At 40.7% G+C, this 14,026-nt stretch overlaps 1 protein-coding gene across 1 annotated transcript; it reads left to right on the top strand.

Moving 5' to 3' along the window:
- The first annotated feature begins 2,469 nt into the window (after positions 1 to 2,469).
- Positions 2,470 to 13,585, top strand: LOC109463578 (serine/threonine-protein kinase TIO-like). The gene is made up of 8 exons (XM_019760430.1): positions 2,470 to 2,709; positions 7,793 to 7,903; positions 8,098 to 8,278; positions 8,788 to 8,929; positions 10,209 to 10,316; positions 11,047 to 11,236; positions 11,697 to 11,812; positions 12,233 to 13,585. The coding sequence occupies exons 1-8, from the start codon at positions 2,703 to 2,705 to the stop codon at positions 12,398 to 12,400; spliced, it is 1,023 nt and encodes a 340-aa protein (XP_019615989.1). The 5' UTR covers positions 2,470 to 2,702; the 3' UTR covers positions 12,401 to 13,585.
- The last annotated feature ends 441 nt before the right edge of the window (positions 13,586 to 14,026 follow it).

Below are 14,026 nucleotides of genomic sequence, written 5' to 3'. Positions count from 1 at the left end.
ACTAACACAGATGACTTCCTGGTTGACTCACCGAAACAGCTACGAGGACATGTCAATCACATGACGTCACGGACAGCGAAGCGTTGTGATTGGTGGAATATTACAGCGTTAATACTGTCAATGTCAGCCGTTATAGAGGAGAATTTATGGGCGCCGTTTTTAAACCTTGGCATGGAAAGCGTCCAGCCTGGACAAAAACCACAGTTATGGCATTACTGGTATATAATATAATACATAATGACTTGTGACAACCCCTACATGTGCATGTTATACGTAGGGATATATATATATCAAAGACTGTATATATATTAGAAATTTCTCAATATTATTGTAAACGTCATACCTATCCCATACTAGTCACCCACTCCTGTACATGTAATAGTTATGTTAGCCTTATGAAAGTGTAGTTATATGGAATATAATAGAATATGTACTAGTAGATGCCATACTTTGTACCCTGTACAATTCTTGTGTAAGTGAAATTTATCAAGTATAGTAGATACAAGTGTTATGGGGATGAGTTTTACTATTTCTTCAGCCTGCAAAGGAGTCTGGTGGAGACTATCAGTGGTCACGGTATGTTCTGTGTCTGTATCTGTATAGCCGGTATAACCGCCCTATAACACACCAGCTTCGCAGGCACGCAGCGCGGCAGCAGCTGGCTACATTACACCGAACAACTTGTTACACCTAACCCTTGAACATCTAACTCTAAACACTGTTTAAAGCTATCTAATGATAAAGTTCTGACCGGGAATGCAGACAGCAGACTTATACAAATGTGTTTTGCACTGATAAAACCGGCCGCCTGGGGGCAGTCTGCCGTACATATCTACACTCATGTCATGTCAGTCATACTTAACATGTATCACATCGCCGGTCGGGTCTCCAGGGGACAGGTTTATCGGGGAATTCCCAGGAACTGGCCTTACGCTGGTTTCCTTTTTCGGCGCGTGTGCGCACTTTTACTGCGACAGAGCGAGTTTGGTGACTAACAACCTGCCTCGCGTATTTGCTATGCACATCTTTAAAGTTCCTTGACATACGCAGACGTACACACTATGTGCGTAGGTCCAATTGAGATAGTTTGTGAATGCTGAATATTGACGTGGTTGACGCATTTGCCGTGTTCGTCTTTATCGATGAATCCATATGCAGTATACAGGACACATCATGAGAAATATCAAATAAATCTCTCTAAACTAGTAGGTCACTGAAGCACCATTGTTTCTTTCATCCTTGAACTTCATTCTAATAACACTGTAAAGTTAAATTTATGACGGGTAGTAAATGTTCGTTAAGTCTGGCAATGTTTACTTTGTAAACAGTAGCGGATTTTACAATAGTAGCAAATAGAAAGGATGTCTAGTCATTTCTGACTCAACAATAGTCAATCAACCGCAAGCATCAGGGAAGATGCATGATAGTAAATGTAAATAGTAAATTACTAGACTTGACTTTAATTTACTACCATGTTAAGTTCGGCCGGTATTGTATACAAAGTCAACATTAACTACCACTTTTAATTTAAGCTTTCGTGCAGTGTAAAAGGTTTGTCGCATAGGAAAACAAAAGAGTCCATCTATATATTTCTTCAGGTTAAATCTTAAAACGGCTCCTGTGCAGCTCCATGATACTAGTGACACTGTTCTACTTCAAATAAAGGGACCCCTGACGCTCATTTGCATATAGAACCACGTCCCCGGGGAATAAGATAGCTTTTTATTCAAACAACGGGACCAAATATGCAAATAAGTGACGAACCTGTGAAAGGCAAACCTTACCCTTGGCAAAGTTAAACAAACGTGTTCATCTTTACATGACGTAAGGTTACGGTTACGTGAACCGCCTCAAAGTAATTAGACACTTAAAGTCGGTGCAAACAGTTCTAGAGTAACCTATCAAATAACCTCGTTCAAAAACATTCCAAAACGTCATCGGACTGCGTTCTGGAATATTCCAAAACGTGACACTGCGCACGTCTTTTAAACAGCGTCCACTTTACGACGGAGTCACCCCCCAAACGTCTTATAAGTCTCCGCCAAGAGTTCGAAGAGAAATCCTTGGCATTGGATGGGAGGGGTCACTGGCCTGAGGAGAAATTCTAACCGCTCCGGTTTCATCCGCGGCCAAAGGAACACAAGACGAGCGGCTAATCCACATGCCACTGGTCGGAAGGTTTTAGTCCTCCCGAATCTGTACTTGCCACACAGGGGTGTTCAATATCTTCGATGCATTTCGTATGTGTATTTTCATATCAAAATGCGCACATGGTACACATTTTATTACACTCTACCGCCGTATGATACTGTACATATGATCAAAGTAAGGAAAAATAGTTGGATACTACACTACAGAAATTTTAAGGATGATGCTACACCCCTACACCAATGATGGCAGAGCCCTAGCACACAAAAATATTTGAACTTCCATCGGCGATGACAAGCGCCATATTTAGCCGCGGAGTCAGCGCGCCTCTGAAACCAGAGCCCTGGAGAGGAGACCGTGGTGATTTTCCAGTCTGCACTGCACTGGGCTGAAAACAAGTGCACTGAGCTTAGTAAGACGAGGACAGCTCATAGCGGAGATCAGTTGAAGAATCATCACTGAAGATAGAACTACTACTGACTACAGACCTGCGCGAAGAAAGCAAAGCTCATCCACTCACTCAAGACGTCACTTAATACGACGGAGATTCCAAAATGGCTGGTAGGTTTTTTTTATTATCCCATCCATTTCTATCCAACGGTTACTTCTTTTATTCAAAGCGACTCTGGAAAGTGGATTAGAGGATTAGAGCACGTATACACGATTACAATGTGGAACCAGGAGATTATAATTTGTGAATTTTAATCCTCAGCGATCAGTTTTCTACATAGCTTCGACATAGTGATGCACTGTTGGAGTGATGGTATTACTTATTTATATTCTCACGTGTACACATTTTCTTGTTATTAATATGCTTATATCCTTATCTATATTTTTGCATTGGTAGATTTTGGTACGTCTTCTTAATTTAGATAAAGAAAAGGAGATCTTTTAAATTACTAACTGCAGACAATATTGAGTCGGTTACATAAATGACTTGCATAGATTACCATTTGTTCTGACCCGAATACATCAAGTCCTAAACACTTTATCTTTCATATACAACGTATGACACCAAAACGATAGTGCAAAGTTTTATTACAAACAGATGCAAGATATTTTCAATGAAGATTTTTGGAAGCAGAAGGCCACATCGCCAATTACATACATGTATAGGTTGCCTCTGACCTGGATATATCAGTTCCTAAATGTTTAATCTTTGATATATAACTTATGACACCAAAACAACTTTACCACCAAAACGATTTTAAAGAAAGCTTTATTGCAAACAGCTGTAAGATATTTTCAATGAAGATTTTTGGAAGCAGAAGGCCACATCGCCAATTACATAAACGTATCGGGTGCTTCTGACTGAAATATGTCAGTTCCTAAATGTTTAATCTTTGCTGTGAATTCATCTCCAGTTGCTATAAAAAGAGAGAAGAAATCTTCAAGACCTAGATTAGATATGTTAGCTAGTAGGTCCTAAGGCTTTTACGATATTCTTATATCCTTTTATCCTATGTATTTTGTTTCTCAGTATGATATACATGTAACATCATACTCCGATGTATGCATTTAGCCCCATGGGCATGAACATGCAAATAAAGATTCTATATAACTTTACCACCAAAAAGACTTTGAAGAAAGCTTTATTGCAAACAGCTGCAATGTATTTTTGTTTGCATCTACGTTTTGGAGCCCGGAGTGTGAGAGAGATCGTTTCCATCATGACGCAATCACCGGCCGGCCAAGCCGCGGAGCGAAAATATGCCACAGTGGCTTTTCCAAAAATAACGGGGCAAGACTGGTAACATGGTAATCCACAGTGTACACTGATAGTCATCCTAGGGTGTCTTTTTAGATTTTATCTATTTTCTTTGGCTGAAGATACAGCCAAGGCTGCCCAACTAGTGCAAGAATATTACTACTAAGGCCGGCTAATATTTAAGCTGGCAGAGCCAGGTCTCTTTTTAGATCACGGTAAATACAAGTACTGACTGTAGAGGAAAGTTGTGCTATTAAAACATGCTTGAAGACCGTACATAACAATGTGCATTTGACTAAAAGCACCAGGTCTATTCATTGTCAAATGGCTTTGCTTCATTTTATTTCCTTGCTGCTTAAATCTAAACAAAAAGAAATTGAATAAGAAATCAAACTTTGCGTGCAAAGCCATGCCCTAAAGTTAATTGCAAGGGAGAACACACACACTATACTAGCTAAGGCATATGATGATACCAAAGCTGACTTTCCTCTGAATTTGTAATTCGCCTATCCTTTTCATGTTTAGTCTATTGTGGATTTAATCTCCAAGCAGATCCTATGATGGCATAATACAGCAGTATCCATTGGTCAGAGAGGGTCCAACATGCCAGTGGATACTGATACTGTCTTATGCCACCCTAGGACCTGCCTGGAGATTACTGTGGATTAGCTTTTTCTAAATCTACCGGTTCGAATTCCCACCGCCTGTTTACTTGACCTAAAACCATTTGAGAGCGTGTTACATAAAAATCCTATCTTTTACCAAAAGCTGGCTTAACTAAAGTTTAAGCGTACAATTGGCGAAATCGTATTGATGTTTAGTCTACTGTGGATTATGTTTTCCAAACCTGTCGGCTCCCCACTGCGCGTTCCCTTGTCCTAAAAACCCTTTGAGATCATGTCATTAAAGCTAGGTTACATAAACATTCTATCTGATACCAAAGCTGGCTTTCCTCTGAATCTGCAATTGGCAAATCCTCCTTAGAATGAGTCTACCATGAGTCATGTTCTTCCAAATTTGCTCACCAACCCATGTTTTCTTGCCCTAAATCCTTTTGAGATAATATCACCAAAGCTAGGTTGCATAAAAATTCTTCAAGACTAGGATACCATACCTGGCTTTCCTCTGAATTTGCAATTGACAAATCCTTCTCATGTTTAGTCTACTATGGATTAGCCTCTCCCAAATCTGCAGGCTCCCCATTGCGAGTTTCCTTGTCCTAAAAACCTTTTAAGACCATGTCAACAAATCTAGAGTACATATTAAAATTCTATGTATCACCAAAGCTGGCTTTTCTTTGAGCTTGCAATTGACTTCTGATGCTCAGTCTATTTGGCATTATGTTTTCCCAAATCTAGGGTACATAGAAATTCTCTGTGATACCAAAGCTGGCTTTCCCTTGAGCTTGAAATTAGCTAAACCTTTCTGATCTTTAGTCTACTGGGTATTATGTTTTCCCAAATCTGCAGGCTCCCCATCGTCCGTTTCCTTGTCCTAAAAACCTTTTTAGACCATGCCAACAAATCTAGGGTACATATAAAAATTCTATGTACTACCAAAGCTGGCTTTCCTTTGAGCTTGAAATTAGCTAAACCTTTCTGATGTTCAGTCTACTGGGTATTATGTTTTTCCAATCTGCGGGAACCCCATCGCGTGTTTCCTTGCCCTGAAGGTTGAAAAGTTCACATTTGAGTGACGGACCGAGTGTCGAAGTAATTTAGCAGCCCCTGTGCTACCGCTAGCGCTATGTCTGATCGCTTACATAGTAAGAAATTCCCCAACGAAATATAGCTATTGATTCAAGTACGTATCCAAGGCCACAGTCCGTTTGGTAGTAGTGTCTACTAGACTCCAAATGCTGGAAAAATTGTAGAAATTGGCAGAGTCGACGGAATGATAAGCCAGAGCTCTAGAGGAGGTTGCCATTGTAATTCCATATGACTGGCTAACTCCTCTATCAGGCAACTTTTTGGCCAATGTCTACTTCTATTTTCAGCAACCCAAAGGAATCTGGAAGAGACTACTTTGCTTCTTGAATAAAGATAAGATAAAATCAACGTACTGTTTGTACAGTTGCACTATCATTGCACACATAGATAATGTAGAAAGCAAGAATGTAATCTCGCATATTGCTCATCCTGTTGTCAACGCCTGCACTTAATTAGTAGCAGTAGGAATCCTTCCATCTCGGGAAATGATGGAAGTGCTCTAGTTGTGATGGTGTATAGTACCTTTAGGGTGTTGTGGCCGCGTGCAGCGTCTATAGCTAGTGTGCTTATCAGCCCTATCCTCACATCCCGGCCATAGCTAATTTCCAAGCAGATCCCTTTCGGTGACAACTTCTCTGGTTAATGGATACTGTCTTGCCACCGGAAGGGATCTGCTTGGAGATTAGCCATAGCTAGGACATGAAAGTTGAGATATTTTGTGGTTGTGGTCCCTCTACAATTGATATAGATTAAGAGAGTTCCGGCTTAGTGAAATCTTTCCCAGCCACAGCTAGGACATTTTAAAGTTGAGATATTTTGTGGTTGTGGTCTCTCTAGATGCAAAAAGGAGGATTGGTCGTCCTATCACTCATATTGAGTCTGAAACTGGTCTGCAAGGATCGGAACTTCTGTCCGCAATGACTGACAGACTGTACTGGAGACAAAACTTCACTAGCTGCGCCTCATAGAGGAAGAATATTAATGAAGAAGAAGAAGGTCTCTCTACAATGAATGTAGATAAGAGTAGTTCCGGCTTAGTGAGATTTATCTATCGGCAGCCTACAGAGTTGACATACCGACCGGCTGTAACAGGACACAGGATCGCGACCGGAGCGTCTCAACTTCTCACATCGAACCGGCTGAACCTTCCGTGTGCTCGCGATGTTTACTTCCGCGCTTAGGACCTAATTAACCCAAATTCCGAACCCTGGCAAAAGACTAACTTAAAAGGCCTTCTCTATCCGCAATTTCCAAGACGGCATGATTATCTGAAAGACAATTTTCATTGCTGCATAGAAGAATAAATTAATCTATTACAAAACAGGGATATGAAAAGAAACCAAAGGAACAGCATTGGTGCTTCTAGAATGGACATTCAACTGTCATCATCCAACTTTCTCTAAATAGCCTTTTTACAATGTCATTGCATAGATACTTTTGACGCCGATAGTTGCAAGAAAATGATACAAAAAAAATCATAATCAGTAACAATATCTCTTTGACGTTGTTCACGACGCAAATTGTTCAATGCCACGATGCAATGCCATGTCGTCTATTGCCTTGCACGTATTTCTTCTTATGGTAGATATGTCTGAGAGAAGGTCGCTGCTCGTTGTGTGAGCAATCTCCAACACGTTCCAGTGTCTGAAACCCTGATAAGATCTGCCCCCAGGCGGTCTTCCTATCGGCGCTATTTTCCGTCCTTGCCATATAAGTTCTCGGCAGTGTTGGCGTCAACATCGTCCTAATTGGTTCGAAGCATGGCGTCATTTTGAGCAAGGAGCTTTCATCACAAGATGAAAGCTCCTTGTTTTGAGTAATCCGTTTGAAAACTGACCTGGCGCCAACTTGTTTGGCGTAGAATTTTACATCAACAACTGGCAGATGTTTAGCTGAAGGACGTGTATCAAGTGATATACCTTCATTAAGCACACTACAATATTAGATTAATGACTGGCAGAGGTTAAGGCAAAGCAAGTACATGTATAAAGCACAAGTGAAGGGTGATGGGCTCTGATGTAAATCACTTAACCGCGACGGGGGCCGACATCGTCTACCAGATACCTTTGACCCGGTATTGACGTCACACTTCAACGAAGTCACGTGACAAGCCTCACTGGGTCAATCTACTGAGGAAGACCAGAGTGACTGGTCGAAAGCTCTAGGTTAGAGAACGTTTTGTGTTGGATCGAAAGTTTTAACTTTAAACTTATTCCTTTGTTTGCAGGATACTACCTCTCCCAGCGGATGACGCCGTACGAAAGGATGATGATGGAGGAAAGAGGACTCGGAACGGCAGACCCCAGGGCCGAGATCCACGAAAAAGTGCAGCAAGCAGGTACGTCAGAAACATAACAGCCAAGAAGCCTGCCATTTTGATTGTCTTCCAAATCTGGTTAATATATAGACTTTGATTGGCTTTGGGGAATCTTGAATGTTGAAGTCTCCAAAAGAACGTTAACCTGGCAGACATAAAGTCTGAAATAACATAATCTATTCTTTTCACCTTTTGTCGAACTTTCGAAATTTCAGGAATTCCTCTGATCCAGGAAACCGACTACCAGATCGTCGAGAACGGCCTTGTCGGGACCGGTACCTTCGGGAAGGTCTACAAGGGCACGTATGAGGAGGATGAGGTGGCGGTGAAGGAAATCCAGATGGGGAGGAAAGTCAAGCTGACTGACCACCAGATCCGCGAAATACAAATCCACGGGTGAGACCACTTATCATAGGATATATTATCATTGAAATTCAGTACTTAGCGTTAGAATGTAGCGTTTCAATGTTCAATACTATGTTTTATATCCGCTAGACCACATATGGTCACATGTGCCCATCTGGGCAGGAATATACAATAAAGATTATTCATATCATACCTCTATAGCTTACTCTTACGTACCAATGGAGGCCACAGTAGTATGGCATCACAGTCCAGAAAGATGGTTAGACAATACAATGGAAAAGATGGGAGCATGATATCGAAGACAGAACAGGCACCAAGCTAAGAGGAATGCTAAAAAGAACAAAAAACCGAGAAGAGTGGTTAAAACTGGTCGCCAGATCATCTGTGGTGTCCCAACGATCAAGCAAGACTAGGGGTAGATGAGATGAGATGTAAAATATACCAAAAAGTTACATTGGTCCTGATGAAGTCCTTATGTAGAGGTGTTCACTAGTACATGGTTGACTAAAAACAACAAGTTGTTTTCTTCTTCTTCCCAGGCTACTCCCCGGTCACAAGAACGTTGCCAGCCTGCTCGCGGTGTCTATCGGGAAGAACCTGAGAATGATCTGCAACTTCATCGACGGCAGAAGTCTGGACGAGATCATCTTCGAAGAGGACGAGATTCCAAAAATTCTCAAGGTAGGCATTCTGCGTCCTGTTAACCTTTGTTGTGCCAAGTTACACATTGAAAAGCGTTGCACAGAGCCCGAAACTCTCAAGATGTGAGCAGTAGTGTTGAGGTTAGAACCGGTTTGCCACTGGCATCACGGTTCTAAGCCACCGCTTCTGTGCTGGTCCAGTGTCATTGAAATTTGTCCAGTGCCAGTGTCCTAGCAATATGCCTTGTATATTACCCATAGTTTATATACATTATGAAAAACATATACACATTTTCACGTATTTCGAAAGATCACCTCAAAACATAATTTTGTTACGCAGATATCCCTTTTTCGTATGAATTACTATATGGCATATAGCAACTTTACCAAAAATGTTTTCTATTTGCCTTCACATTTAAGTCATTTTATTCTATTCCAAGGCTATATTTTCTCCTTTTCGGGTTCAAACACTTCTGTATCTACCTTCTTAGCCCCACTGAATGGCAAGTAAGTTAAGACATGTTTTAACGTTAACATATGCCCCTTAGTATCTGTATGTCTAAGCCAGATCTCAATCAACAACTGGACAACAAATGAAGCCAACAAGATGCCGGACTTGCACAACGTTCAAGCGCGTCATCTTCGGCAGTTTATGATGTGATATTTAAAATCTTTTAGCCCAGCTACCCTCATTGTCCATTCTAATAACTGGTTTTGATATGCTAATCAATCCCACTTTCTTTTCTGTTTTCATTTATTATTATTTGGCACCATGGCTTTAGTCGTACACTCTATCACATTAGTACAGCTGTTTCAATCCCTACTATGTCGTATATTGTATGTTCATAACCTCACCGAGCGCATCGTTTCATTCTGTCATGACATACACACGTACGCATTTCGCAAAGACTAACGCATCTAATAAAAATCCTACCGCCTCACCTATATTTTCACCAGTTATCTGCATTTTCTGTAACCCCTGGTAACATTCTCACATATTAAACGCAAACACTATCTTCTCAAAGACAATGCTCTACTAAAGTATATGAAATAAGGAGATTTCTCTTCTTCAGCGTCACTAGAAGACCCAACTCCTAGTTCACGTGGAAGAAGAGTGACGGATGTCCGGAAGTAATCTCTGTATTTCATACAGTAGTAGAGTTGGAATTGCCTACTTGAGTATCGTTTACTGAATGTCTAACCTTCACCAACATAACACTACTTAGCTTAGTACAGTTCTGGTGTTTGATTGCTGTTTGTAAACGGACGAGCTTCCTTTTCCCAACCTGTCTCAATGTATTTGTTTTGAGCCCGTGCAGATCCCGGCCCATGAGGAGCCGTATGTCGCCCTGCAGATTGCCGAGGGCGTGGCGCATCTTCACGACTGTGGCATCATCCACCGCGACCTCAAGCCCGAAAACGTCATGGTTCGTGTTTTTTTTTCCTTAAATTTTACGCCGTTCTGCTTGCACAATCGACTTTCGTCGGGCAAAAGTAGAATATTATAGATTGCCAAGGCCATAGGTATGGCTCATCATCATGAGCAATGCTAGAGTCACAGTTTCCAACTCAGGACCCGGCCGGGTAGTTTGCAGCAACGAAACGTATATATAAAAGACGATGAGCCACTGAAAGGTTGGAGGCTAAACAGAAAAAAATGCCCTGAACACGCCAGGGGCGGAGTATATAGGTAGGACCTCACGAAATGGGGACAAGTGAACTCAGCCGATCGATCGCGAGTGTTCATATGTGGTCATCTTAACCTATGGAACATATTCTATGAAATGTAGACGAGTGTCACCAAAGAAGACCGATATGACACTATAACCTGAAAGCCCTAAACTGGATGCAGCACTGGAACAAGATGTGATGATGTTGACGATGATGACGATGGTACAAAACATAGTACGTTGATGAATATTATCATTTCTAAAGTGGGTACAGGTAAACTCAACCGAGAGTCGATATGGTCATTCTGATCAAACTATGGAACACATTCTCGTTCCATGAGTGCGAAATTCATACGAGTGTCACCAACCAAGACCTATATGAAACTAACCAGGAAACCCCAAACTAGTTGTAGTACTGGAACAAGATGTGATCATGATCATGATCATGATGCAAAACATAATGTATTGATGAATGTTCTCACTTCAGGTCGACACAAAAAGGCACGCCTTCATCTGTGACCTTGGAACCGCCAAGGTAGAGCACCACAACAACCTGTCCGTGATAGAGACCATGATGAAACCGGGAAGCCCCATTTTTCTCGCTCCGGAATGTTCCGTGGACGGTCTGGACGCAGACTACGCTTCTGATATCTGGTCACTGGGATGCACTTTGGCAGGTAAGTTATAACCCATATCGTATCATATTGCCAAAACGGATTGACCAATTGATTATGAAGTCGTAACACCATTGGCTAGCCATATACATTTATGGTGTAATTATCATCACTCGTCCAATCAACCCTTTGTAATAAGACCAATCAGAGAGGAGTGTAGACAGTGAAGGTCCAATCAACTTCTTCGAACCCCAGTTTCGAATCAGCCAAATTGTTACTAGTTTACCCAAACACTTGGCATGTACAGCAATCCCACTGATACTGTAGCTTTTTTCAAAGGCTGTTTTCAAATAGTGCACATGGTTGAATATCTATCTATACGAAGCAAAGTGACAGGTACAGTCTTACTATTTCCCTTTGTTCAATGATTTTGTAAACGTAGTTTTAACCTTTAAAGTCATCTTTTTCTTGAAGCTCTTTGATATTGGGATTTGGAAACTGATTTCTGTTTTGGAAACTGCAGAGCTTTTTGCCCGTGAAGAAATCTGGGAGACGGAAGACATCGAGTTTGAACTCAAGAGGTTCCTGAAGGACAGGAAAGAACCTGATGGGCTGAAAGATGTCAGGGAACCATTCAAGGTACGATTTTCTGTATAAAGGAACCCCTTCTCCCATTACTGAGTCAGGTAGTCAAACTTGCCTAAGCCTGATGTTTGTGACTTATTGAGAAGAGATGCTGCTTCAGTGAGCTTTAGTTAAGTACCTAGAAGTGGTCTATGTGGCCTTGCACTAAGCAAGCTTATTTAAAAAAATCCCAAGTAAGAAATGTAATAGAAAACCACTAAAAGATGTCTGCACATGCTGTTTACATTATTCCATGAGTTACCTATATCATTTGGCCACATGCACATGTATGAACTACAATCTAGGAGTAGGACTACATCAAATTAGCACAATATCAAATGAATGGGTACCAATTTCATTTTTAACAGATAATTGCAAAATAGCATTGTGGTATATAGCAATGTCATTGATAAAGATAATAATGCTCTTTTTTAGACTCTTGTGCGAAAACTTCTGAGTTACGACCCAAAGAACAGGATAACAGCCTTCGACGCCGTCACGGAGCTGAAGAAGACCTTCGATTGGAAGAAGTACGAACAGTACAAGGAACTCGCCAGCAAGCCTGGATTCAGAAAGAGGAGGGCCCTCAGCGCACCGAACTAGATCTACCCAACAGGGCTGGACTCTTGTGGAGTACATACATGTGCATTGCTTACTACTTGCTGGCAATGCAAGGTTTTTATTATGGCAAAGTATCGCAGGTATATATGGAAACTACCTTTGTTGTATTGAACGGATGTGCTGAGTTCTTGGAAGAGGAAAATGTGTTTTACAAAAGGACTCACTTATCTTTGTGGTTGTACCGATTTAAGGGCTCAATCTTGGAAACCTAACGCCTAGCTGTTACAAGGCAACAAACAACATCACGGGTGATACACAAAATCAACTATGAATCCTCTGACAACAGAATGACAGAAAAGCAGACCAATGTATACTTTATACATTACACAACAGAGTGCGTGAACATCCGTGAACTATGATTTATTTATTCATTTGTATAAAGGAATGTATATGTCGTTACTGTTGAACGGATGGCAAGGGAAGATTTTTAAGAGTGGTTTGGAAGATGTGTGTTACAAATGTACTGAATATACATAATACTTATAGTAATCTAACGTTAAGTATGTACTTTAAAGGTCAGTTTGTAGTGATGATTGTACTCCGTCATCATCATATCTATACATAGAGAAACACTACTATGTAGTATCAGTATGTAGGGACTATACGGTGCTGTAAATGTGTTTTATTTAACGTTACACTATCTGATATTAATTCAAAGATATTGTGTGGTTATGTATTGTTTGTACATGTATGATACACTAAATCGAATGTAAAATTATAGATAGCATTTTACTATGGGTAACTGATTAATAAGTCAATTGCACATTTACTCCTTGAAAATTGAGTACGTTAACTTGTATGATATCATTAGGAACCATTTACACAAACTGAAGACGTAGTATACAGCTTTCTAGTATCACTGTTGTAAATATCATTTCGAAAATATGACCATCTTTTCGCATAATCAAAGGAGTGAGAGTTGAATGGGGGGAAAACCTTTATTTTTTATAAAATGTACCAAAGGAGATTAGGCATACTTACAACTGAATTGTCAATGTGGCAAATTTACAGTCTGACTTGTAGGTATGCGAGGAGGTAAAATTTCTGCATATGATTGACAATATATAGATGTAGCAAACTGTATGTTTTAATTATTATGATTTCTCTGTAAAATATTGGCGTATCCAAGACCAACGTATTTGGGAGAAAAAGTAAATACGTGATTTTGGTAGCAGTACATTTATTAGCAACAGGTTACGGTCTTCCTTTTGATTCATGCCATGTATCATATATCTTTAAATCGTAAGTGATGTGGTGTCTATTTGTCAAAGGCAATATGAGGAAAGACAACTAGGTTGTATATCCTCTGCACGCGTATACTATACGAATAACAGACATGTTTCTACCGCCAAATGACCTTTTACCAACTACAACATCATCTGTATATAGGCAGACCCGAGACCACATTGGTCGGATTTACTGGTCACTGAAAATGCACCGTCTGCTATTTTAGTTTTGCTGCCAAACGCACGCACGAAGTCAATCTGCATCCGTTTCTTGCATGAAACAAGCAACCCGCCAGTTATGCAATCGGGTTTAGGTCACCATGAAGGCAATCCAATACCACATTCGTGTGACCGACAGTGGTTGGGGGAAGAAGTTTGATGA

Source organism: Branchiostoma belcheri, unplaced genomic scaffold (assembly GCF_001625305.1).
Source record: "Branchiostoma belcheri isolate BF01 breed outbred unplaced genomic scaffold, Haploidv18h27 scaffold128, whole genome shotgun sequence".
NCBI lineage: Eukaryota > Metazoa > Chordata > Leptocardii > Amphioxiformes > Branchiostomatidae > Branchiostoma > Branchiostoma belcheri.
This window is presented reverse-complemented; position numbering and strand designations above follow the sequence as displayed.

Coding starts and splice junctions, on each gene's coding strand:
- LOC109463578 (XM_019760430.1), top strand. Junction 8,930..10,208: donor AGATTCCAAAAATTCTCAAG/GTAGGCATTCTG, acceptor GAGCCCGTGCAG/ATCCCGGCCCATGAGGAGCC. Junction 11,237..11,696: donor ACTGGGATGCACTTTGGCAG/GTAAGTTATAAC, acceptor TGGAAACTGCAG/AGCTTTTTGCCCGTGAAGAA.